General features: G+C 49.8%; 1 protein-coding gene across 1 annotated transcript; it reads left to right on the forward strand.

Annotated features, from left to right (window-relative positions):
- On the forward strand, positions 1–25637 carry HGD (homogentisate 1,2-dioxygenase). The gene is made up of 14 exons (XM_072851116.1): positions 1–128; positions 5625–5696; positions 8242–8330; positions 10085–10190; positions 14106–14165; positions 14635–14726; positions 15392–15426; positions 16611–16690; positions 16820–16919; positions 19258–19382; positions 19983–20087; positions 21296–21422; positions 24714–24895; positions 25506–25637. Exons 1-14 carry the CDS (start codon positions 114–116, stop codon positions 25635–25637), a joined length of 1320 nt encoding a protein of 439 aa, XP_072707217.1. The 5' UTR covers positions 1–113.
- Positions 25638–26726: the final 1089 nt, after the last annotated feature.

Raw genomic sequence — 26726 nt, forward strand, 5'->3', positions numbered from 1 at the left:
GCCACCAGCCCGGCGCGGTCGACCAGCTAGCAGGCTTTGCTTGGCAGGCTGCTTCGCCCAGATACCTGCTTGGGGTTTGTGTTTGCTCCAAGAGGAGGAGGACCAGGAGGAGTATGACGGGCTTGCAGGTAAGCGGTCGGGCACCTGCGACCCACCAGTGCTTGCTGTGGACGCCTCTTCTCTGATGACACCGTTTTTTTGCCGTCTGTTTCATTTTAATGTGCCCCTCTTTTGTGTTTCAAGGTGTGTTTTTAAAGCTCTCTTGGGATAAAGTATTTTGCTGTGTTTCATCTATAAATAGGCTTTTCTCTCCCTCTTCTCCTCCACTGGAAATCATTCTTGGTCAGGCTGTCCCAGCGCAGGACCTCTTCATCGCAGGATTTGTCCTTCCCCCACCCTCCACACGCACCCCTCCTCCTGCCCCGGCTGCCAGGGGGGTGTTTCCCCCTCAGCCTATGAAATCTGGCTGGTAACATCTGCCCAGATGTTGCAACCCTGGCCGTCATCTTCCCCAGCAGCCACGGGGAGCAGCGGCTCCATCCTGGGGCAGTTTCTCAGTCCCCTGCACAGGGCACACCAGCACACCGGGGCTCCGGCCATCCCCTCCTCTCCGAGCCCCTGCGGGGCAGCCAGCGGGAGCTTTCCCTGCCACCGTTTGCCAGAGCACGGGGGAGTTTCGGGAGAAGGGTGGGGTGTGTTGGCTCATGCATAGGAATGCGAGAATCACAACCCCGAACCTCATCGGCACCTCGCTGTGGCAGCATGGGGGACCAGGTGCCCTGGGGCCATTGGGGAGCGTGAGTAACGCTGCAGCAGGCAGGAGCGGCAAGGGCTGACCCCAGGACCACTGTGGGTGTCGAGAGCCTGTACAGGACCGTCGTGTTTCTCCCCAGACTTCGGGGCTGTCATTGTTACTAGGCCTTTTCCTAGCTCTGGATGTGCCTGAGATATATGTGTGTGTTCCTTCAGCACCTTCTGCAATGTTCATTATTTTACGCAGTGGTCTTACAAGTCTTCTTATTCATCTCTGAAGTGTCCTGTCTCCTCATACAGTAAAATTTCACCGTGCTTCTTCCTTGCTTGTCCCTGATCCCCTGCCAGCTTTCACCATCCTCTTTCAGCAGCGGGGCAGCTTAGCCCCCATACCACTCCGGACGAGTGGCCTGACAGCATTTTCTGTCTCTGTCTCTGACTCGTTCCTAGCGGACCCTAACACCTTGTTGGCTGCTGTGACTGTGGCTGCAGGTTGAGCACAGGTCTGCCCAGAGCTGGCCACGGGAATGGGCTGCTCTGCCAGAGCCTCCTCTCCAAGACGTCATACACATCCATACCCCGTTGTCACCTCTCCCCAGCCCACCTTCTCTTTACATCTTTCCTCCAAAAACATTGCTTCACCCTTCCTCTTCGCTGCTCCTGGCATCCGTCCTTCTCTTCCCTCCTCCACCAAGTGCCCTGACCCACCTTGGAGCTAGGCAGATCCTTTCAGGAAGGGTCTGGCCCTGGACCATGCCCGGCACTTTTGGAGCAGAGGGTTGGCGAGACGTCGAGGAGATGGCAGCTCCTGCTGGGGTTGTTGGCCCTGCAGCACTGGGGCAGCACCAGGGCAGAGCTCCAGTTTGGGTGCTTTGGTTTTACCCCCACAAGGACGCTGTGGACCCCCGTGCAGAGGGTGAAAGACCTGCCCTGCTTGTTGCCCCAAGTGCTCATCTCTTTGTTTCTGCGGGTTTGTGTTAGACGCTCTGGTGTTGACTGGTCTGAGCTGATACAAAGTGCCGTGCCTTTTGTCTAGAGATGAATGTTGTTTTCCTGTGTCCTGCAGCAGGAGCTGATAGAGAAATGTATTATGCAGCATTTGAAGAAGGGCCTTAATTATTTTGCAGTCTATGTGTTCAGACTTCAAATGCGTTTTTCCCATGCCTGCTGTCTAATCCAGTGAATAAAAGGTTATGGTTTATAGGTCAGAGCACGACACCCATTGCGAGCACTCTGCTTTGCATCCTGGTTATTCCAATCAATGAGCTTTGCTGAATTTTTTATGCTGTGCTGGGCTTTTATCTCTCCCATTTTATTGAAAAATGACAAAACAAAAACAAAGTGGAGTCAGATGAATTCCTAAAGTCCTGTTTGCATAAAAAGCTACAGGATCTCGAACAAAATAACAACAACAGTAATTAAAGCAGAAGTGAAAACAAAGGACCACAGAGAACTTTTTGTTTTACAGAGAAACCACCTGCTCAATTACCAGAATAGTGCCCATCAACCTATGCAACCTGGAGATACCTAGAACATGGCTAGGAACTGTGGAGGCCAGGCAGAGACCTAGAGGGAGGTCACTTCGGACTAAAAACACAGTGCCATTTCATGGAGAAGGGTTTGTTCCCATCTTTCCAGGTTTTTTTCACCCAGGAAGGATGCTCTGGTGCGGGTGCCAGGCAGGCAGAAAGGGGTCATTTCCCCTGGCCTGGGGCCACGCTGTGCAACGCAAACTGAGAGCTGGGAGGTGGGCTCAGAGGGTCAGCAGGGAGAAGGGCTGTGGTGTGCCTGGCCCTTGCGCTGCTGCTCCAGACCGACCTACATCAGCAGAGTCCCCACATAGTGCTCCAGAGCCCTGGAGCATGACACCTCTGATGCACCGGGGAGCTGGTGTGGCGCAGCTATTTTTGGCAGCCAAAAGTGTTTGACACTGACCCCTAAGGGCATGGAGAGGAGAGAAGCCTCTCTGAGGTCTGCCACAGGGAAAGACAAAATAAAACGAGTGAATCAGAAAAGCCACACTGAACATCTAGGCAAAGCCTTGGAGCCACACTCAGGGTGATAAATCACAGGTAGGACGATGTCTCCCCTCCCGCAGCTGCAGTCCTGCCAATGCCTTTTTTTCATCCCTCGATGCAGTTACCTGAGGGTTATTTTTTTTTTTTCTTGGCAAGGAAGAATTACTTTGACCAAATAATGATGCAGCAGCATCTGCCCCGACTCTCAGGGCAGCAGGGCAATGCCACCCTCTCCCAAACACTGCCTCTTCCCCAACTCAGCTCCCCTGCCCCAGACCACCCAGCCTCCTGCATCGCTGGGCGATGACCAGCGGCTCTGCAGCCCCTGGTGATACGCAACCGAGGAAGGCAGCGGCCCTCCATCCAGCCCAGTGGGAAGCTGCCTGCATCGCTGCACTCGGCAGCCAGCCGCCTGCGTGGGGCCGGGCGAGGTGCTGTGCAGCACCAACATGGGCACGGAGCAGCTGCTGGCACGAGATGCTTGCTGCTGAATTGGTTTTCTTTCCTTCTCCTGGCCCAGCAAGAAGAAGCAAAGGGGCTTTTGGGGATGTGGATGGTGCAGGGCACCAGCTTTTTAGCCTGAAGGACAGGGGATGGATTTCCCAAAGCAAAATCTCTATGCCTCCTTCCCCCTCACCCCAGCAGCGTGGCAGGGGGCTGCTGGGGAGCACACGCTGGTTACCAGATATGCAAACCCACCAGAGAACCGCAGACTGTCCCCTCCCAGCTCTCCACCAGCTTTAAGTCGATTATTTTGCAGGTGATGCTCAGCAAAGCAGCCTGCACGTTGCATTAACCCTCTCCTTGCTGTGCTAATGGAAGAGCCTGCTGGGCCTTGCTGACTATGCCTCCAGAAAAGCAGCATGCCCCCCTCCTCCTCCTCTTCCCCCTTTCCTCCCCTTTTCATCAAGGCTGCCCCACAGGCAAATGCTCCCACCACCTTTGTGTTGCTGGTAGAGGAGGGTGCAGTGCGGAGGTCTCAGTTAATTCTGGAACTGCTGCAGTCCCATCAGATACTGCTGCATTTCCGTTTAAAAGAGGGGAGAAAAAAAAAAGAAAGAAAAAAAAAGAAAGAAGTGCTCCAGTACAATACATTTGCCAAGGCTGCTTAGGTGACCTGCTGCTTTGCATATCAATATGCCTCTTGCAGAACCCAGTGGAGAGCAGAGTCCTAGCGATGTACGTTAATTTGTAAGAAGGAGAGAAATATGCCCCCTGAACCGACAGAAACCGAGATGTTTTCAGATTCAGGCTGAGCAGGGCTTCCAGCCAGCCTGGCTCCCCCTGGGAATGGACTTTTCTTACAGGTCGCTGAAAGGCGCCTGAGGAAAGCACAGGGTTTCTCAGGAGGTTTCAGGTTTGCTCTCTGAGTGCCTGCTACACTGGGAAATTTCTATGGGGGGCTGCAAATTGCACAAGGCTGAGAACCCCTGGGGGAAATAATCCAGGCACTATAATAATATAATAAGCATATAATAAAATAAAACATAAAAACCCCATACAATAAAATATAATATAGGGGCTTTGTCACTCCACCTTCGTGTCAGACCTGTGCTTCCCAGCATGTCACACCGTACCAAGGGAGATTGCCTGCCGCTTGCTGGGCAAGAAGTGCTCAGCACTGGAGCCCCCAGGCAGCTGCTGGGGCACAGCAGCATTGCAGTGCTGCAGCCACCCCGTCGCAGCAAGCATGCATGTGTCAGCCAAGTGTTGGGACTCCTGGGCTTTGCCATCCCAGTGCTGCTGTGTGAAGGCAGCTGAGTAGCCCAGCTACTCTTGCAGTTGATAGAGGGGAGCATTAATATTTAACTCTCTCCCCAGGCCACGGAGCTGAACCATTGATCGCTGCCAAAACACCTCTGCGTTCATGCAGAGTTCAACAGAGTTGCTTCATGCCTTTCTATAGCATCTGAAGGGACTGTATTTACACTTCTGTCAGTGCAAAGCTAAGGTCTCTGTTATACCTGCTTCCCTTGTGTGTCTCAGGTTTACTGTGGGGCTTTTCTCAATGCCACAAAGCTGGGAGCCGCATCCTCTGGGGTCCTGCGGCTTTTAGCCGTGCTCTCCCTCGGACCACAGCAGCCATAGGCAGAGCAGGCATGGGAGAAGGTTTCTTCCGTCCATGGGTCTCTCAGGTATACATCACCCTAGAAAACCATATTATCACCTGGTAATGGATTAATTCTTGCTTACTACCATGGTGGACAGTTCACGCCCAACTGGGCGATACTCATTTAGGGCAAATCAGTGACATAGTTTAAGTCCCAGCCAAGGTTCCTTTCCTCCCTCATCCCAGCTATGTCCTGACCTTTTTCTTGATGGTCATGGGGATGTATCAGAAGAACATGATAACCAAATGACTCCCAGTTTCAATCCCTGAGCATCAGAGGGCCATGACTCAGTGCACAAATTTGCAAGGCAGTCTGCAGATTTTGGAACATCCACAATTCCAGCAAAGTCAGATTTAACTTGGATGGTGCTAGCACACCTCCATAATGTTGGTGCACAGTTCTTCCTATACATCACCCTGTTGTTCTTGAGTCTGACAGTATATGTGATATTTGGCTTATTTCTCAAGTGCCTGCATGGTGCAGAATGTGGTCGATATGTACATGCAGATTTAGCAGAAGAGCAAATCCTGCCTGTGCTTCCCAGTTCACCACGCGGTTAGCTAATGAAGCGAACCCAGGAGCTGTGAAAATGGTCTGTGGCAATATGCAAGTAGATCACTTGAGAAAGTCTCAATGCATACAAAAAGCCTGAAAAAAAGCACGGGAAGAGATGGACGGGTTGTCTGGAGAGGTTTTGCTTGCATTTTCAAAACACTGAGGAGTTGTGTGGTTTATTTTACAGTACATGTCAGGATTTGGAAATGAACATGTTTCTGAGGATCCACGCTGTCCAGGAGCTTTACCGGAGGGACAGGTACTGAGTTTTTTAAAGTGCTTTATTAAAATGCCATGGAATAGAGGGAATATCTGTTCCCTGGGCTTCTTTTCATCTTACATCTTAACGTGTTTCCTTTCTCTCTGCCACCACAAAAGTCTCCAGGAGCCTTCTTTATGCAGGACTGGAATAATAAGATGCTGGCAAAAATCAGAATTAAAGATTTCCTTTCATACTTTCTATTTTTAAATTACTCGTGAGCTTCCAGGTTTCACCTAGGGGGTTAAGACTTGCCTAAATTACCTCCGCTCAACACCATTTTTTCCAAAAGTGGTTTGCAATAGAAGTGGCTCAGCCACACTGAGAAAGAAGCCATTGGCTCTGGAATAAACCGCAGCAGAAGTTTGAAGCTTGGCAGAGAGACATGCTCACGCAGGAGAGGGGGCTTTTGGGATTTCTGTAGGCACTGGGTTCGATGAAGCTGGCTCATAAGCTTTTGGCAGGAGAGCAGCTTCTTTGTAGGGAGGGGACATGAACACCTGTAGTAATAAACGAACAGATTAATTCTTAAAAGTAAGTAATTTCTGAGCATGTTAGATTAAAATAAATTATATTGCGTCTTTCTGTTTTAAAGAAAGGAACCGCAACCCATGTGATGCTAGCCACTCGGTCCACAGAGGCAAGAACGAAACCCTGAAGAATTAAAGCTCTCTCATCTCCTTTACGCAGGTCTCCTTTACACCAGCACACATTTTGAGGCTGACTGTGCCCTCCCTTGGATGCCCTGTAATCCCTTGGACTTGGATGGCAGCATTTTATGCTCAGTCAGTGACATCCCTTGGTGCAAGTCAGCTCCTCTTCATCCTCTGTGCAAAGAAGCCAGCAGAATTAAGGTCAAACAGGGAACTTCAGCCTTCACTTTTCCTGAGTTTTCTGGATCTCCCCAGTTCTGATGTTTTACACGTTGTGTGCCAGTGTGGATAGTAACACACAACACTAGAACAGATTAAATGCGTTTATATGTCCCCTAGGTCTGCATTGCAGCCTATGGTGTGTCCACAAGAAAGAAAAGCTGCTGTGCTGGATGAGACTGATGGCTCAGCTGGTGCAGTGTCTTGTTTCTGAGACTGGCTATAGCAGATGGGTGGAGAAAAGATGTAAGGAAGAGGCACCTTAAAACTGGGAGATCAATAGTGGTGACTGCTGGTCTGAACAGGCAGTGGGCTGTGGTGGATGCACTCCTCGTGATTTCCCAGACCAGCACCACTTTCCACGCGAGGAGACCCCTCCAGCTTCTGGTGGAGGTAGCCTCATCTGGACAGAGTTTGGACTCGGTGTCCAAAGAGTTAACAGAAAAACCTGAAAACGAGTTAGACAAAAAAATCTCCAGTCCCAGGGGTGGATCCTTTCTCCTCTGCAGTATTTATAAGACCGGCATCTGCAGTAGTGCTGGCTAAGATAAAAATGACAAGGGCTATTGATCCCCCTGCTTCACTGCATACCCATATTGACAAGATGGAGTTTGAAGGCTGGAAGCTACGTGCGTTATGAGAGCTTTACCTCTTCCTTCTGCCCACCTGTCAGGGCAATGTTTGATACTGTATGGATGGCTGATCTGCTCAGCTGCAGCAGGATGACAGGATGCTAAACTATACCTTGCAGGAGTGAGATGGGATAGCAAATGGTGTATGACTGTCCCACTGGGGTAGTTCCTGCAGTTTTTGGATGCCTTTGCTTCTTGCTGATCTCAAACAAATAGATGCTGGCCTACTTAGATCAAAATGTCTAGTTTCTGTTCTCTGAAAAGGAGGAATCTGTCCTTCAGTTATGAACTCACAGGGGCTGCTAAACCTGTGCTAGTCATACCCATGGCTCTGCAAAGGGGAAAGTGCCCCCTTTTTACTCCAAAGGAAGACTGTCACTGTGCAGAAGCCCTGCAAAAAAGCAAAGGCTCCCACTCAGGTCACTCCCACTCTTGGGCAGCAAACAGCACTGGCAGGAGGAAGCAGCACACCACCAAAATGCCTGCTCTAGGCATCCCTCCCAGAGGGCAGAAGAAGGGGGCATTTAGTGCGTAGGAGGGAAGAAGCAAAGGTGGAGCTGCTGCGAGTCCTTATCAGCCCTCTGGAAAGCCAGACAGACATGATGCTCTGAGGCAACCCATCTGAACACTTGGTCTCGAAAAAATATGTGCATAATAACGGTCTGCTTTGCAGTCTGTAAGCGCTAGGAATAATCCCCTTTTCCCTGACGCTCCTGTTGCCGACCCTACCACGCACTGCCCCATACAGCTTGCTCTAGCAGCGGGCATGTTGCCCCAATGGCTGTGCCGACTCCTTAGGGCACTTCTGTAGCCTCTTGCATGTGGGAATGGGTTTTGGGGTCTGGCTGGTACCCACAGGGCATCCAGCCTCACAGGAGCAAGAAGATATGACTACCAGGGCTGATGCACAGACTCAGGAGCACAGTCCACCTCATGGCATCAGGGCGCCAGGCACCTGCTACGGTCCTCTGCCGGGAGCTCCAGAGCTAAATCCCATGCCGCTGTCTCTCACTCCTTATTTTTCCTTCTCCTCCCATTCAGAATAACCCGCAAATCTGCCCGTACGGCCTGTATGCTGAACAGCTCTCGGGCTCTGCCTTCACCTGTCCCCGGCCCACGAATAAGCGAAGGTATCGTGACCCCCAGCAGCAGGGAGGTGATGTGGGGCGCTTGGGGCGAGTGGCAGGCAGCAATGGAGAGGCTACGTCTATGCCACCAGTGCTTTCTGTGAGCCCGGGCGGGTGGAGGTGGCGAAGCATGCATCCAAAAACCTCCACCATGTGCTGGAAGAGGGGCAAGGGCAGAAAACCACAGGAGAGGGAGAGGATGGTCGGGTGGGGCGAGTGGGTTGTGAAAATACTGAGAAAGAGGGTGATGGTATGGGGAACAAAACGGTTTTCTGAGCAAGGAGAGGAAGGGGAGGGGATGTTCACGGGCACCAGATGGTCCCAAGGGGGCTGTGTGCTGTGCAAAACAACCTTGGGGTCTCAGCCCTAATGCTCCTGCGAAAATGTCACCGCTGCGACTGGCATTGGTAAGCACCTGATGGACAGTGTCAATACCAAGCCTCTGAGCAGGACTCTTCCCTCCTCCTAAGGGATGCTCCTGCATGCCGGCTGGGGCCGTTGAGGCGCTAGCTCAGGCCGCACCCATTTTGGGGCTGGCCAGGGGCTCAGACCAGCACCAGGTACCCAGCACACTGCTTACCACCCTGTGTTCCCAGCAGTGCTGGGGACAGCTTGTTCCAGCCGGCAGCAAACATCCCAGAGCTCTGTCCTGGTCATTGTGCTCCAGCCATGACCAGATTGCAGAAGATGGTTTTCTCATTTTGCTTCTCCCACGGCGGCTTTTCTGTCCCTTCTGTTGTTCATTCAAATGAAAGGCAAATGCATCATCGGAGCTGCCTAGCAGAGCTCTGCTCTCCGGGCTGGTGCCAGCTCGTGGTGTGCGTGGGAAAGGGATGAATCATTGTTTGCTGCACGAAGATGTCCTTGATGGAAATTTTCCAGCTCTCAAGGGAGAGCTCCCTCCTCCCCTCTCCCACCCACCCAAACTGTAACCACCGTTGTTAACACATCAAAGGCATTGGCAGCCCTGCCTAGCTCAGGCTTTCCTGATTACCTCTGCTCTCTCACCTGATTAAAAGCCCAGCTTTGGGCTTGGCTGCTCCTGGGCATGGCGTGCGGATGCTGGCTGCAGCTGCTGGAGCAGCGGGGGCGGCAGGGGCTGCAGCCATGGACACAGCAGGCAGCAAGGAAGGAGAGTGACAGTCCCAGGCAGTGGTGGAGGCATGGGGGACCTCCTACAGCAGTAGGAAGCATCATCCCGCATAAAACTCTGGTCTTCGCTGCATGGGCTCACTGGTGGTCCTATGGGCATGGCCAGCCAGGCATAGGATGCTACTTTCAGTAATCCATCCAAATTCAGATACTGGCTGTGACCTTCTGTCTCCTGAAAGCTCCTCTGTACTTTCAGTTAGATACTGTGCTCATCCCTGTCTCGTCTGAGCTGCTTTGTAGCTGTGTTTAAACAGGCTTTTTTCCACCTGAGATTGCTGTATTTCAGCCATAGATAAAGCTGTATCTTTATTTTATATATATATGTGTGTGTGCGTGAATGTAAACATATGTAATTATATGTAAACACACATATAGACATTTACCTACATATAACAGCATATATTTGTATTTAGAGCCTATAATAAAAAGCCATCTCTCTGGAAGTCTCCAGCTGTGAGCTGGTGTTTGATATTTAATACACCTTTTGGTCCAGTTGCCACCAATGTAAATGTTATTCATGCCTTTAGGAGCTCAATCAGCTGGCAGCCACCCAGAGGGTTTAACCTCTTCCCCAGGCTAATCCAAGTCTTTTCCTTTTTTTGTAGCTGGCTGTATCGGATCCTACCTTCAGTCTGCCACAAACCCTTCAAACCTCTCGAGGAGGGCCACTTGACACACAACTGGGATGAAGTTGAACCTGACCCCAACCAGGTAACTGTGCTGGAAAGAGCCCTGGTCCTGCTGGGAGGACAGTCAAATATTAAGTTAACCAGGGGTGCAAAGGCACTGAGCTGCAAGAGGTCTGAGGAGAGCCGTAGGGAGCTGGGGGTCTGGCCAACACAGGAGCCGGGTCCTGACTGCCACCTGTTGTTCCTCACCTACGGGTCATCGAAGGAAGGACAGCCCTTGACGCGATGCTTGCTGCTTCCCACCTCGATGGATGCTTGTGCTGCTTCCCAGCACGGCCGCAGTGTCACAGGGTTTAGTCTGTGCTATCTAGCATCTCCCTTGGGGGCTCCTGTTGGCCACCTCTCAGGCTGTTCTCTTCCTCTTCAGTGTTCCCCATCAAAGGCTCATCATGCCCCAGCTCAGCAGGCAGAGCAGCAGAGTGTCTCTGCCATCCATCCCCTCCTTCCCCAGCTTTCAGAGAGGCTGCTGGCGGCCAGCCCATTTCTCGGCAGCCCTCGTGGGAAATCAAGCTTCATTCTGGAGAGTCGCGCAGAGATACAGCATTTGTCTTCCTCTGTGACGGCCTTGCCATCATCTTTAATCATGATTTCTTCCCTGCCAGCCCCAGAACATTTGACTTTGCTAATCTGACTCTCTCCTGCTGGCCTCCTTTCAACGTCATCTCATGGTCATCAGTTTTTACTCCTCTCAGGTTTTGCCCTTTGATGCATCATCACTAGCTAATTTCCAGCCTCCCAACAGCCTCACCATTTGTCTAAATACTTTCCCAGTTCTGCTGGAATATGTTTTCCAGGCACTGACCAAGGAGTGGTGACAGGCTCCTGTTTAGGTCCCTTTGGTGCTCTTTCCCAGATGAGGCTCCAAGGACTTCTGTTACCACCTCCCCCATCCCTGATGCCCCTTTGCAGCCCACATCTACCATTACGGTTATTTATGATTTCGGTAATTCCAAGATGCCCGGCTCTCAAGCATCTCAAGCCATGTACGTATGGTATATCTTTTACCTAAGGGAACAGCAATGAAGCTCCTGCCCGCTCTCTCTCTCACCGCTTTCAATGGCAATCATCAAACCCAGAGAGGTTATTTCCTAGCAGTAAGTGGGAGCCATCTTCCTGCTTTCCTTCTCATCCTCTCTGAAGCAGAGCCAGAGACCAGGTTCAGTTTGTTGGACAAGACCAACGCTTCCCTGTGGTGCTTTGTGTTTCTCCCAGCTCATTTAAGGAGCTTTCCCGATCATCATCCATCTAAAAGGATGGCCATATGGAGGTACCTTATGCAAAGTCCATTGAAGTCAATGGGAAAAAAAATCCCTTAATGCTGCCCAAAGACAATGGCAGAATTATAAAAAGCACAGGGGACAAAACAGGAAAGGGGACAAAGATGATTAAAAAATATGAGGTGACATCTGTGCAAGAAATGCTGAAACAGAAGAAAGCTCTCCAGCCTGGAACAGAGCTGACCAAGGGATGCTATGATTGAGAGGCAGGGAGAAAATGAATACCAATAATGAATGTCACGTTAAAAAAAAAAAAACAACGCATAAACTGTGAAACTTCTTGCCAGAGGACGCAGGTGGGTTCAAAAAGTGATTGGACAAACCTTGAAGAGAGAAAACCTCTAAAATAATAGTAAGCACAGAGGTGCCGTATCTCAGGAGGCTCACGGATCATACAGCGGGGAAACAACACTAAAAGCTTCCCCATTTTAAGCACCCAGTGCTGGCTGCCACTGGCTGTCTTGGACTTCTGGCTCAGGGTGCTTGTTCTTCTCTTCTTGCATCGGTGAAACCCAATTGCAGCAGAGTCACGCCGGACGAACGGCACGCAGAGCTGGGCAGTGGCTTAGCAGTTTGCAAGCGTTTCTGAGGAGAGTGGCAAGACACCATTTTCAGTTGCGACCAATGGGCTGGATGACATTTCCCGCTCTCCTCATCCCACAGGAATGACAACTGTGGAGATGTCCACAGGGACCAAAGTGAAAATGAAGCTGTTATGTGGGAACTGTGCTATACTTATTATTTCATCTGTAGACTTACTGTTATCTTCCATATTCCTCAGTGAGAAAATTTGCTTCACTTTAGACCATCTTTATACCTGACATTTTTTTATCTTCTTTTCCCCATTCTGCCTCTCCCTCTCTCTCTCTGTCCTGTCTTCTGGGTCTTCTCTCTTGTCCCTCCATGTGTCCTTTCTGTCAGTGATTCCCAATGGGTTCTGTCAATGGTTCCCAGTTCCCAACTCTGAAGGCTTAAAACAATCATTAGACAACAGTTCACATTGAGATGCCACCACTGGCCTTCACAGCTGCTGTGCCAATTAAATGAACAGGAGATGGGGAAAGTCCCACTGCTGGGGGTGGCAGCAGGCTCAGGAGCACCTTCTGACTGTGCTTTGCGTTGACTCTGGTTCATGTCTGGAGGGCTGTCTCAGAAACCAAAGGAAAACACGCTTTAAAGAAGTCTGAAGGCAAAACCTGAGGTTCACCACTATCTTACTGGCTCACCTGTGAGGTGTTGATACTTTGCAAGGGTCACAGCTGATGTGCTGGTGGCTGTATTTGGTGTCTCCAGCAGCCTCGTCCCCTCTGCCCAGCACCCCAGCAGTGTGACCCTGAGGAGGCACCAGCACGGAGCTGCCCAGGTCTCCTGAGGAGGAAAACATCGCTCTGCCCAGCAGTGCATGGGATGAGGGGAGGAAGGGACAAGGGATGGATCTGACCCAGGCAACCCAGGGCTGCTGCAAGGCTATGGCGGTGGGACACCCTTGGGAAGGAGATGGCTTTGGAGAGCAGAGCGGAGAGGGCCAAGCTGCGGGGCCACGCCTGGGCTGCAGCTGATTAATCAGTGATGAGCCCCTGCTTTGCTCAGCTTTACTCACAGATGCACTTGCTGGGTGCAGTTGCCTGTTTCCTCCCGAGGCCAGCTCTCCAGAAGAGCCTGACAAGTCGCCTGGGCACCCACATTTTGATTTGGGTTTGGAAAACTTCCTTGAGGCTTGGGGGAATTTAGTATCTTCGTAACCCTTTCAAATTTAGCTGAAATTTCACATAGTTCAAAATTTTTGGGAGCGGCAGGCACAGACGCAGACTCCCATAAGCTTTGTTTTCTCAGGGCACCAGCCTGAAAACATGTCAAGAACTGCCAGGTTGGGTAGCTAAAAGCAAGAAAATGTTCTTGTGGATGCCCAGAGTCACAGGCACTTTCATCTGGTGTCAAGCGTATCGATGCAGGGGATACATGTGGCAGCTGGCCATGTCAACATCCTCCTAATTTTGGGTGTTTGGGTTGGTCTGCACTGAACCCCCCCCGCAGTGAGGGGCTCTCAGCTGCAGCACCTTGTCCCCAAGAGCTGCAAAGACCCTTAATATGATATTAGCGGTAATAAATACTTCGGACTCCTATGGCACCTTCTGCCTGAAGATCTCAACAAGCTTTGCAAGAAGTAATTAGTGCTGCTTGCAGCTCCCACTCACGCAGGTAGAGATATTTCTGCTTCAGATGTGGGGAAAACGAGGTGGAGCAAACAGGAGTGTTATGCTGGGGTCATGGAGGGAGTGAATCATCCAGCACGGAGTGGAACACAGGACCATGACAATTTGGCTGTGGAAAGCCGGCTCATCTGAATTTCTTTGCTCTCAAGAGCGTTTTTAGTAATAGAGGAAGAGACAGCTTTTACATAGGATATTTTTTTAACCTTGGCACTACACAGGCCTGCCAATTATTTTACAAAATTATGATTAAAAAGGAAAAAAGCTCTATAAATCAAAAGAAACCTGTAAACCAAATTAAGCAAGGCAAAGAGGAAAGAGAAAGCTACCTCAGCTAGCAGAGGGCAGGGAAGCAGGGGGGAGGACAGGGGTCTGCTTTCTTTTGAATTGCCACCGTTTGCGTTATAACCACTGGCATTGCTTTCTTGCTTTTTGTTTGCCACCATCTAGCTGCGATGGAAACCTTTCGAGATCCCGAAAGCCCCTCAGAATAAGCTGGACTTTGTGAGCGTAAGTTGGGGGACCTGGGCACCTGGGCATCCTCCATCTCTGCTCCCCCTCAGAGGGTAGCAGGGCACACAGGATGCTCAGCATTGGACTAACAGCAGTGGTTTTGACATCTCTGGGCTCGCAGAGCATCTGTGGAAGGGGAGAGGATCCCAGATTTCAACCACCTGACAGCAGACCTGATTTTCTTTGTTGCGTTTCAAGGGACTCTTCAAAAAAGCCCTAATCCCCAGCTCTCCCCAGTCCCTGGGCTGGAAAACACAGGCTTACATGGATTGCTAAGAAGCCCTTGAGATATTCAAGTAAAGCCAACGTGTTTGGCCAAAGGTCATATGCGGACAGGCTGGTAGTGGTACAGGAAGCAGGGAGAGGGGGTGAGCCCCAGCAAGGGGGTGGGATGAGGGGAGGAAAGGGGGCTGGCCCCTGCCCCGCTGCCTGCCGCTCACTCCCAGTGCTTTGGGTTTGCCTGTAGGGACTGCATACCTTGTGTGGTGCTGGTGAGCCCAGAGGACGCAACGGCATCGCCGTCCATATTTTTGTCTGCAACACCTCCATGCTTGACAGGTCAGTGACGGCTACTCTGGAGGCTCGGGCTGCCCTGGGCTGGCTGCCTGCGTGTGTATGTCTGTTGCTGCTGCGCTGGAGTCCAGCTGCTCCCAGCGGTGCTGTCTCTATGTCCCTGTGTTCCTGTGTGCACAGGCAAAGGTGTTCATGGTGTCCATGGCAGGTGTTTGTGAAGCAGGTTGTGCTCCATGGCCGAGCACTGGGGGACTGGGCGGGGAGCCACCAAGAGAAGGAGGGAGCTGGGCATGGGGATGCAGCAAGAGGGGATGTGTTGGATCCAGGTGCTCTCGTCCCAGGGACCAGAGCTGCTCCTTAGAGGTCAACATGCATGCAGCCTCTGATGGGCATCACTACCCTCTGCAGCGGTTCATGGGGGAAGTCAGCCCTGCTCCCCAGTTTACAACACCTGATGCACCCATAGCCACAAAGGCAGGGACCTGGCAGAGGTTGGAGGAGATCCTGTTTCCAGGCCATGCACATTAAACCCCCCTGCCTTCCCTACACGGGCCTGTATATTGCATTCACTGACCTGCAAATAGCATTTCTGGTGCCGAAGGGGAGACCTCTGCCATGTCAATCTCCCAGCTCAAAATTCCCCAGCTGTGGTCATGATGTGTGCCTGGGGCTTACAGCACCTTGACCTTCCTGTTCTCCTTTTTCTTTAGATGCCTCTATAATTCAGATGGCGACTTCCTAATTGGTGAGTTGATGCTTCGGCTTTTCCTTTCCCCCACGAGGGTCTACCTGGGTTGCCACCTGCCTGCCTCTTGTTCCTCTAGAGCCTGGGCTCTACAGCCAAGATTTGGACGGGAGGGTTGGCTCCACCCTCCTGCCATCCAGATTTGGTGGTCTGGCACCAGCTGGGCTGTTGGGCAGGTTGCACCGCTCCTGTGCAGCTCAGAGAGCACACATCTGTGCCAGACCTCAACTTTGTTTTTGAGCACGGTGCTCAGGGATCGTTTCCCAGTGCTCCCCAGATTGGTATTAGGCACACCACAGGCGGAGGTTTTCTGGAAAACATAAGCCTCAGGATTTCTGAGCAGTTTACAGCTAGATGCCTTTGTTGCTTCAGTCCAAGAGTATTTGGCACGGCAGCTTAGCTCCCATGCTCTGCCAGCCTCAGGCAACCAGACTGCCACGATGAGTGTTGAGGTTGGCACATAAAGTGTGCACATGCCAAAAATTATTCTGAGTGGTATCAGAAGCCTGATATTTCCGTGTATCTTTCTTGACCAAGGGACAGAAATGCCTTGGGGTCACCAACAGAAACAATTCTCCCATAAAATAGCTATTAAATTGTTCTCACTCACCTCCTTCACTATTGTGAAGGAAAAGGGCTAGGACAGGTTTTGTAAATCCACTAGTTTTTCAAGTCAAAATATGAGATCTCCTGTGCCAGGACAGTCCAGGAAAATAATGCAGACATTAGTGAAGTATTACTTCTACCCTCAGGAAGCAGGGAGAATTAGCTATTCTCAGACATCTCACACTGCCAGGGTCATGACAAGGATGGGTACTTGCACCATTTTACATGAAGATCATGATATGGACAGGTATAGCCCTGAATATATCAAGACCCATTTACCTGGACTTAGCATGTGTAGCACAAACCCTACATCAAGGGAGCGTGAGGTGATGGACGGCTTAACCTCATGCAGGCACCTGCTGTAAGGTGGGGGCCATGTGGCCAGTCTGGAAGCTCTCCCTCCAGTGCAGGCATCTCTGCTACAAGGCTCTGCATGGGGGAGGGAGCCCTGTTCCGTTGTGAAGCAGGGTCAGAAAGGGCCCATTGCTCTTCCTTGGAGCCCAGGTGCTCTTGGTGGACAGAGAGGAAGGCATTCACCACGTCACTTCAGCTCCTCTGCCTGCATTTTGTTTCCACAGTGCCCCAGCATGGGAAACTGCTCATCACAACCGAGTTCGGGAAGATGCTAGTGGAGCCCAATGAAATCTGTGTCATCCAGGTAAGGGCTGAATGCATCTTGCCCATGGCTCAGACCCTGACATTGGAGCAAGCCAGCTCCTGCATTCAGCTGTTCATGGTTTGTCAGAAAAGTCCTGGGGGGATCCTAGTATCTTCCTTTATTTTCCAGCAAGGAATGCGTTTCAGTGTGGAGGTGTTTGGAGAGACCAGAGGCTACATCCTGGAGGTGTATGGGGCACACTTCGAGCTGCCTGACCTGGGACCCATTGGTAACAACCTCCCATCAGACCTACAGTGAATTTCATAGAGACAGCAAGGAATTACAAGCCCCAATCCATGCTTTTATCTCCTACGTAATAAATCCTCCTATGCACACACTCCGTCCCAAAAATGCTTTCCATCCTGGCACCATTATTCCCCAGCAGAACAAGCATTCCCCCGAAAAAAATGTGACAGCCCAGTTGTGCCAAGATTCCCCTGGGACTGAAGGGACCATTTCTCTTGCCCTTTTCCCCTTTCTCTCTTCCCGTCTGATCTGGGAGTCCCCATCTGCTGGCTCTGAATCTGTTCCTACCAAAACAAACTCAAAAGGCCATCACCACTGATGCCCCTTACTTACAGATATGGCATAAACTGGAGGAATAGGAGATAATTTACGCAGTAAAAGGAAAGGCAGATTTCAGAGGCAACAGATATTCTTGAAGCCCCATTTTAGATTTAATCAAGTGTTTTTCCCCACACCTCTGTGAACAGAGGTGCCTTAGAGCTCTAGAGCCTAGATTGCCTCAGCGTCAGAAGCTGTTCTCCTTGGAGGATTCGAAATCATAAAATAAGTAGCACAGGACTGGGATCAGCAACACATTCGCATCTCCTTTTTGTGCTGCCAGGGCAGATCTGCCTTCACTGAGCACAGGTCTTGCTCTCTCATAAATCACAGATCCTCTCTGCCAGCTGCCTCCTGGTCTGTGCAATGTCACAGAGCATGAAGGCACAGCCCCTTGCTGCCATGACAAAGATATTGCGAGGGTGCACGGCATCTGAAGCCCTGCCATCCCCACTGTGATTTCCCAGCCTGAGGTGCTCAGCTCAGGTTATTTCACCTTCCTTATCCCTGGAGTACTCAACTCCAAACTTTTCTTGCTGAGGAAAACACCTGGTTACTGCTACTAAGATTGTCTCAGGGAAAGGAAGTGAAACTTCCCTTGTAACAGCTAAAATAACTACAAAACCTTACCAATAGTTCTCCACTTTCAGACTGGTGTTTTGAGGTTGGCTGTTTTTCATTTTAGGTTGGGTTGGGTTTTTTTCCCCACTAGACTGGGCTTGTTTTATAGCTCTCGGTGAGATCTAAGAGACTGGCCATGCTTGAAGTAAACTGAGTAGGTATTATCAATCAGTAACAAGCTTGGCGTGACCCATCTGCATTCAGAGGGCCTTTGCAAACATCTCATGGCCATAGTGAAACTGAAGCCGGTCGTTCTTGCGGTGGGGAACCGACCCAGTTTGCAGCCATCTAATGGGACCCCGCTCAAGCATCTCTCCCATGTGATGTGCTGGGCACATCTCTTTCTGCATTGAGCCTACAGTGGTTTTTCAGCACCTTTCTGTTCAGCCAGCTGAGATTACCTGCCTTCACCCACTTCTTGCACTCTGTGCCTGCTCCACTTGATTATTCGTATTGTTGCCCCAGCCTGTTTGTAACAATTTTTCCCATTAGCTAGTTTTTCAGACACTGTTGGACTGGGTTTGGGGTTTTTTTTCGGTCTCCAGAAGGCAAGAATCTATTATAAGGTTACTTTCTGGAGAAAAGAAAATGAGTGCACTTGCCTGTAAACCTTTGCAAGAGGTGGTAATTATTAGAGCTCCTCTTCTCACCACCTACCCACCTTCCCCTCAGAGACCAAGATCCTTTGTATTTCAGTCTTACTTTATTCTAACTTCACTTTTCACTTGAAAAATGACAGCTGGAGAAAAGCACTGACTCTTAAACCTTAGCAGCAGGTAGTAATGCCTGCATTTTTATCCAAGAAATTCAAAACCACTTTGTAACAATAATACTAATAAGAAGAAGAATACTTCAGCACCTGTGTGGTGCTTTGCACTTTGAAAATGCACTCCTCACGCTAACCGACCCCTCAGTATGCCCAGAGTCTGTAGGTATCACTAGCCCTTATTTTATTACTCTTTTTGCAAGCATTCAGAAATGTATTTGGACCCCTCATGACATGCCTCGTAACTTCTGCATGGCTGAGTGTCCAACCAGCAGGATGTCCAGAACAGAGAGCAATTCACCCTCCATTTTTTGCTTAATTCCTAATTGTTACATGCCTTTACTTGAGGATGAAGTACTAATCTTGTTCAGAAGGGAACTAGGGGAGACCTGTCTTAGTCACATAAGGGGAGCATGGACTTAAATGCTAGGATGTATTACAATTACCTACTTGTAGGAGCACAAATACATGACTATTTCAGATTTTGTGGTGGGCCAAGAAGCAGTAAGGTCATTCAGAATGCAGAAGGTCACCCACGAAGCCAGGAAATTGTGCCAGCCTCTCACCTTGCTTGCAGGTTGCCCAAAGAGCTCTGGCATCTCTTTTTCTTTTGCAGGAGCCAATGGCCTGGCCAACCCACGTGACTTCTTGGTGCCCGTTGCGTGGTACGAGGACCGCCAAGTGCCAGGGGGCTACACAGTGATCAGCAAATACCAGGGCAAGCTGTTTGCAGCCCAGCAGGTGAGGATGCCCTGGGAGAACAGGTAACACTGAAGCGCAGCGACTGCCAGTGCATGGCCTGGGATACGCAACTCAGTAGCATGCATGTAGTCTCAGGAGGTCCTGCTGGGTTAAGTGGAGCAGGACTGAGCCCTTGCCTTGTTGGGTCATTCATCTTCCCAGTCGAGCCTCCTCTGTCTGGCAGAAAGTGTTTGTGAGGACTTGGTTGCCCAAAGACTCAACAATGGTCTTTGCCTCACTGTTTTCACAAGTGTATAGCAACAGAGTAGAAAAGAGGAGCTGGGGCTGCTGTAAAAAGCCAGGGTTTCCTTATCAGAGAGCCAGTGTTGCAGCTGGCCTTGTTCAAGCACTGCCTGGGCACTTGAAACCCTTAGAGACCAAACCCCAGAGGGAGGGCTGAGGCTCACCAAGTGGAAATGCTGAGGAAAACCACGTCCTCACAGTGTCAGGCTGTGCCTAAAGGGCTTCATGCTCCAGGCTGCCGGTGTACCTCTCACCAGCACTAAACCCATTTTTAATTTGGGAAAGAGCAGTGCCCTGCATATGTGCAGCAAGTTGGAAGGCTGTATATGGTAACCCTCTGTCTCTTTGCTTTGGTAGGATTTCTCCCCTTTCAATGTTGTGGCCTGGCACGGGAACTACGCGCCATACAAATACCATCTGGAAAAATTCATGGTCATTAATTCTGTTGCTTTTGACCACGCGGTAAGTTCTGGAGCTGGGCAAGGCAGAGCAATACTGCATGGATACCATACCATCCAAGTTCGCCCTGAGCTCCACGTGCTCAGCACCTGTTAAAAAATATGTTGTGCTCTAAGAAACAGTGTAAAATCTCTTGCGCTGCTTTCCCTGGGCCCAAACCAAGCTCTTTTAGACAAAGACAACCTCCTTTGTGGTACAGTCATAACTGGAGGTTGATCAGCTTCTTAAACAGCTTTATGCAGCTTAGCATAGAATTTCTGCGCCCTGGAGGAGAACTGAATACTGAAGCCAACACACACCATGCAACTCAGCTAAAAGACTTCTGCTTCAAATTCTTCCCTTGATTTATTTCTTGCAATTGCACAGACTCCTTTCCCTGGTTCAGTGCTGGGTTCTGAGCCCAGCACTGAAATTCATTTGAAGAGCTGGCAGCTTTCATTGCAATAATTTCTAGATCTTATGGGAAATAGCTAAAGCCAAAACTAATGTGAGCAGCTCTTCTAAAAAGGAAACCAGCCCAGTGGGAGAGGTGCCCGCAGCGATGCCATCTCTTGGCACTGCTTCTGCAAGTGGGTGTGCAAGGAGACTGGAGCATTTCTAGTGAGACAACGAACAGAAAGTATTGTTTAAACTCCAGAAAAACCTGCCAGGAGAAGGATGGTTTTGGGATCAAAGCCCAGAAAATCACTTTGCTGGACTAGGAACTTCAAAAATCCTTGAAACAAGCCCTAATTTCTCTGCACTTTGTTCTCCCTGTTTGTAAACTATCAATCAGGGCTGTGAGGTTAGATGCCTCCAGCAGGATGTTCCTGTCCTCTGTAACCAGCTAAGGAAGAGGTACGGTTTCGTGGTAGGAGGAATGCTGGAGACTGCTCCTGGAATTACAGTACCCCGTCTTGCAGGGGCTGTCCCTCCACTGCATCTGTGCCGCCGGCTCCAAGGGCATCATTGCTGGGGCATGGAAGGCTCTCCAAGGCTGCCTAAAGGAAGGACCATCCAGTCCCATCACTTACCTCCCATGTTCAGCATGGGATCGAGATGCTGGGTGCTGTCACACAGGGTCACAAATCTCACCCATGCCACCAGGTGCAGATGGTAAAAGTGTTTTGGCAAGGGAGAGGCTGTATCAGTCAGGTTTACTGGCTGGATGACCTGAGCAGATAGCTCTAAGCCCTGCTCTGTTTCATGCATTTTGCTTTGCTTTTTTTCAGGATCCTTCTATCTTCACTGTCCTGACAGCCAAGTCAACCCGTCCTGGAGTGGCACTCGCTGACTTTGTCATATTCCCCCCACGATGGGGGGTAGCTAACAACACCTTCCGTCCACCATACTACCACCGTACGTCAGCTCTTTGTTGGTTGTGCTTGAGTACAGGACTGCAGGGAAAAAACAAGCCTCCATTTGGCAGCACGCGCGGGGAAGAAGCAGTCTGATTTGTTGCCCTTGGCACAGTTAGAGTCAGCTTCTTGGAGTCAGTCAGTCCTCCCTGGAAAACGAACTAACCCAAAGATGTTCCTATTTAGAGCACCTCAGGAAAACTCAGAGGTGATGGCTGGTGGTGTCTGCACAGATGGATGCATCCGTACCCAAGGGGCTCCCACTGACACTGGGTGCATATTGAACTTGACATTGCACAAATGCATCAGATATTTTCCTATCATCCAGCCATGAATTGCTTAATATCTCATTAGAGTACATAGATAAAGAACAGGAGAAAGGAAAATACGACATCACAGGTGGCAAGAAGCAGAGAGACATAGAGCCGCCCAAGGCCACTTGCAGGGTGAGATCAAAGTTACAGCAAAGGATTGAATTGGCTCTCCTGAGCCCTTCTTCACCACCTGCACAGTGATGGAGGTACCACTGGCATGTAAGAAGCCAAGAGATCAGGAACTGGGCTCCTTCTCAGGCAGTTGGTTGATTTTGGGGGGATTTGGTTGCCATCACCAGCCGGCTTCTTTTTGGCAGTTTTTTGGTTTCATCCTGGCAGAGCATGGACACATGTTGCATTGAATGGATGCTAGAAATCCAGTTGCCCACATGGGATTGCCCTGCCAGGGTAGGGATGAGGCAACCTGCTCTATGAGATTGAGGGGGGAACGCTTACTCATGCTGCACACCTTCTGTCGACAGCTAAAAGGCCCCATCTCAGAAGCTATCAAGGTCACACTATGGTCACTTTGAAGTGCTGAGAGGCTTTCTGCACACTTACTAACCAGTTTAATAGCCAGCTCCTCCTCTACTTAGATATATTTCCAAGCGTCTTGGAGGCTGGCAGAATTAGTGGCACTTGCAAGCACAGTAGGCAGCTGTGCTGCCATCTGAGTAAATCCCACAGGCAAAGTCCTGCCCTGTCATTCTGCTTTCATTCCCAATAATGAGTGTGACATGGAAACATGTCTCCTGACTGGCTGGGATAGTGCCAGGTCAGTTACCTCTTTTATTAGACCCTAAAAGATGAGACACGTAGCCACCACGATTAAGTTGCTGTGCATCAGCAGAGCTGTGCTAACTTTTCACAGACCTGTTGCGTTGAACAACATGAACTTGTTCAACCTTGCTTAGTCTGAGGTAAAAGACAGCTGAAATAATTCTCTCATTCTCTTGTCCATGTTGTGAGCTAAGAGTACCCATGCAGACAGCTACCACAGCTACTCACTTGACCACATACCTCGGCCATAGGCTTAAGCACTAAATTTATCATGAGCAGGTTGGTTGTCTACTCGAGCCCAGCCATGGAGGGGCAGAGCTTGAGTGGGTAAGGCAGACATTGCAACAGTCAATTATCAAGACGCTGCACGTTAGTTCCCTCTGAAATTAGTGCGGTGATGAGAATGTTGTACCATCAGAGAGGTGTAACAGGACAGAGCAACTCTGGGGTAGGAGTAGCACAAGCTCACTGCTGCTGAACTCTCCCCTCTCCAAATATTTTACAAGAGGCCTATTTTGTTTGCCAGAAATCCCCTATTGCCTCCTCTTCTCAGGTGCACTGGAAAGCCTGTGTTCAGAGAACTTTGGTGCACTCAGAGTCACAGTTTTTGTCTTGCCTTAACTTTGCCCCAAGTATAAATATAGCAATGGTGGTCAAAAAATTTCTGCCTAAACACCGTAACAATTTCACATACAAAGGTGGCTATGCAGCTCATAAATACTGACTTCTCTTGGTCACCTTTCTACATCCCTGAGGCTGTGAATTACTCGGACCACAGGTTGAAAAATGTGTCTGATACAGCTTTTATACCATATACTGCATCTGTCTCTGGGAGAGTACTTGTGTGATCCTCATCACGGTGGGACATAATATCTAATGGCCACTAAGGGATTTTAACTTCACAGCATCCTGCTCGTAGAAGACAATGCTATTTTACCAATAGGGAATGGAGGTGCACCTAAGTTCTTGGGGTGATGTAGGAAATCTGCGAACGAATAAGAAACTAGACTCAGATAATCTCTTAAGTCCTAGCCTGGTTTCCTACTCACCAGCCCATTCTTCCTAAGCAATAGTATGAGTCCTGTTGCAGATGCATTAGCAATCCAGCTCTTAGGGTCTGTACAGCAGTCTGAGTGTGCCAAGCGCAGTACATGAGCAAGTTCAACGAAAAGCCCGTAACAATCCAGTCTTACATGAGATACTGACAACTTGGGATGAAAATTAATAAATGTTTGCATACATATATAGGCCAACTCTGCTTTGAGCTAAATTAGTTTTGTTGTTAAACGTTTCAGACCCTGGATTGTACTTAACGAAGATCGAACTAGTGGTTTAAAAGGGCTATATATAACATAGCTACAGAAGCGTGTCCTGGTTTTGCAAAAACTGACCGCTAAGCAGAAAGTTGCTATATTGTTTAGTCACATCAGGTCTACTAAAGCTGAAAGCATGGGATGGCAGTTGTTAAAGTACTTCCCTTACAGGGAGCATAACTCAGTAAGTACTGAATGATTAGATATAGCCATCCTTACCTAAGTTAGTGGTATATTACTCCATTGATTTCAGAGGGTCTACTTAAAAGTATTCTTCCTTGGGGAAAGATGAATTTGGCTCCTTGTCTTTGAGCATACAGTGGCTCTCGAGAAATAAGTAAATAATGCCGAATCAAAAGCATAAGGTACTGAAGCACCTGGCTGGACTGGAGGTGGTAGAATATCAAACAAAATTATTTCAAGCTTATAACCTGGGACAGCAGACCAGGCTCCCTCACCAAAATGCTGGCCCTGCATTTTGTGCCTCAGTGCCCGTAACACAGAGATGATTATGCTGAACTTTCTTTCCAGCGCTTTAAGATCTCTAATCCAAGTCTGTAAACACCATGCAGTCCGTATGCAAGTGTAGTACTTACACAGCTCGAGGTGGTAGGAAAAGCACAGGTCTACCAACATCAATGCATGCTCATTAGGGAGCTCTTGGTTTCTGAATCCAGATAATTAAGAGCAGAATAAAACCTGTACAGCTTTACAAGCATCGCCTGCAGGATCCCTGATGTCCTCTCTTGTGATGCCCTGCTTAGGAACCTCCACTCCACCCACTGCCTGGCCCAGCTTAGCTCATGGGTTTCAAGGAGCTCACAGCCCAGCTGTCATGCCTCCCAATCACACTGTGTTGAAACCTCTTCTCTATGCCTCCTGCAGGGAACTGCATGAGTGAGTTCATGGGGCTCATCAAAGGCCACTACGAAGCAAAGGAGGAAGGCTTCCAGCCTGGAGGGGCCAGCTTGCACAGCATGATGACTCCTCATGGGCCGGATGCTGACTGTTTTGAGAAGGCGAGCAAAGCCAAGCTGGAGCCTGAGAGGGTTGCAGAAGGGACTATGGTAAGGAGCCAAGGGATCCAGTAAGATTTCAAATACAGCACGGTATACTGCAGCTGTGTCAAAGTACAGCCTAGCTTCTTGCTAGCAAGTTGGAAAAGTACTTGGACCAAACGGCTGCAGCCTTCACCTCCCTTACCAATCAGCACCATTCAACTCTCAGGAGCTCCCCTGGAGACATGCAATGCCAGGCAGCTTTGATCATCTGCCCACAATAACTGTTGCCTGAGCAGGAAGCTGGGAATTTTCATGCTGATTAATTTAATTTTTGTCTTAGCCTATGGACAAAGAAACGAAACCCCTGCCTGTTCTCCTTTCTCCACCCCCTAAAATCTAATGATGATCATCAACAGACTTTGAACTAGCGCTTTTGGAACAACCTGGCCTTCCTGGGTACACAGGGAATCCAAAGTCACTCCTGAGACCTGGTTAATACCAGCATTGCAATGCCAGCTCTGAAGAGCTTTCTCCCCCTCAGTTGATCGGGCTGGAGGCAGAACTTGGCAGGGCTGGACCATGTGTGCAACTCCTGTTTGTGGTAAACCAAGAGCCACCTTGCCTGGATGCAAACTCTCGCTCTCTTGCCCTAACCTACCTTCCCTCTTCCCAACAGGCCTTCATGTTTGAATCGTCCCTCAGTCTGGCCGTCACCAAATGGGGCCTCCAAACCTCCAACCGCCTAGATAAAAACTACTACAAGTGCTGGGAACCTCTGAAAAGCCATTTCAACCCTAAGTGCAAGTAGAGAAGTGTTTGTTGCTTGCAATACATAAGTGAAGACAGGGAAATCCAGCATACCTACATGTGGTGGCACAGTTGACTCGGGCAACGCAGAGTGCTCCAGCACAGAACAGCATTTCCAGCAGCTACCAAGCCACGAAAATGATCATCCTTATGTAACTTGGGAAATGCAGTAAAAATCCACCATTATTCTTAACTTTCAAGTATCCAATTAAAGCTTTCCTGGTGACACACTGAAGCTGAAGTACTTGTGTGGCTCTCACGATGTGTAGTTCGTGTGAATCATAGAATCGTTTAGGTTGGAAAAGACCTTTAAGATCATCAAGTCCAACCGCTAACCTAGCACCGCCAAATCCACCACTAAACCATGTCCCTAAGCACCACATCTACACGTCTTTTAATTACCTCCAGGGATGGTGACTCAACCACTTCCCTGGGCAGCCTGTGCCAATGCTTGACAACCTTTTTGGTGAAGACATTTTCCCTAGTATCCAATCTAAACCTCCCCTGGTGCAACTTCAGGCCATTTCCTCTTGTCCTATCGCCTGTTACCTGGGAGAAGAGACCGACCCCCACCTCACTACAACCTCCTTTCAGGTAGTTGTAGAGAGCGATAAGGTCTCCCCTCAGCCTCCTTTTCTAAAGGAGGCTAAACAACCCCAGTTCCCTCAACCGCTACTCATAAGTCTTCTGCTCTAGACCCTTCACCAGCTTCGTTGCCCTTCTCTGGACACGCTCCAGCACCTCAATGTCTCTCTTGTAGTGAGGGGCCCAAAACTGAACACCATATTAGAGGTGCGGCCTCACCAGTGCCGAGTACAGGGGGATGATCACTTCCCTAGTCCGGCTGGCCACACTATTGCTGATACAAGCCAGGATGCTGTTGGCCTTCTTGGCCACCTGGGCACACTGCTGGCTCATATTCAGCCAGCTATCAACCAGCACTCCCAGGTCATTTTCTGCCGGGCAGCTTTCCAGCCACTGTATGCCGTACCTTGTGCGGATACGAGGTAACAGCCAGCCCCTGTTCACAGGGCGTCCTGAAAATATGACCCAGTGTGTCTTTCACAGGGAGAAAATAGGGATCAATAAA

The sequence above is a fragment of the Ciconia boyciana genome, chromosome 1, assembly GCF_034638445.1.
Source record: "Ciconia boyciana chromosome 1, ASM3463844v1, whole genome shotgun sequence".
In the NCBI taxonomy this organism is placed as follows: domain Eukaryota; kingdom Metazoa; phylum Chordata; class Aves; order Ciconiiformes; family Ciconiidae; genus Ciconia; species Ciconia boyciana.

What these genes read in the sequence shown, in the direction of transcription:
- HGD (XM_072851116.1), top strand. An exon ending in AGCTGTTTGCAGCCCAGCAG is followed by an intron (nt 19,383 to 19,982) that starts GTGAGGATGCCC and finishes TTGCTTTGGTAG; the next exon opens with GATTTCTCCCCTTTCAATGT. An exon ending in GGGTTGCAGAAGGGACTATG is followed by an intron (nt 24,896 to 25,505) that starts GTAAGGAGCCAA and finishes TCTTCCCAACAG; the next exon opens with GCCTTCATGTTTGAATCGTC.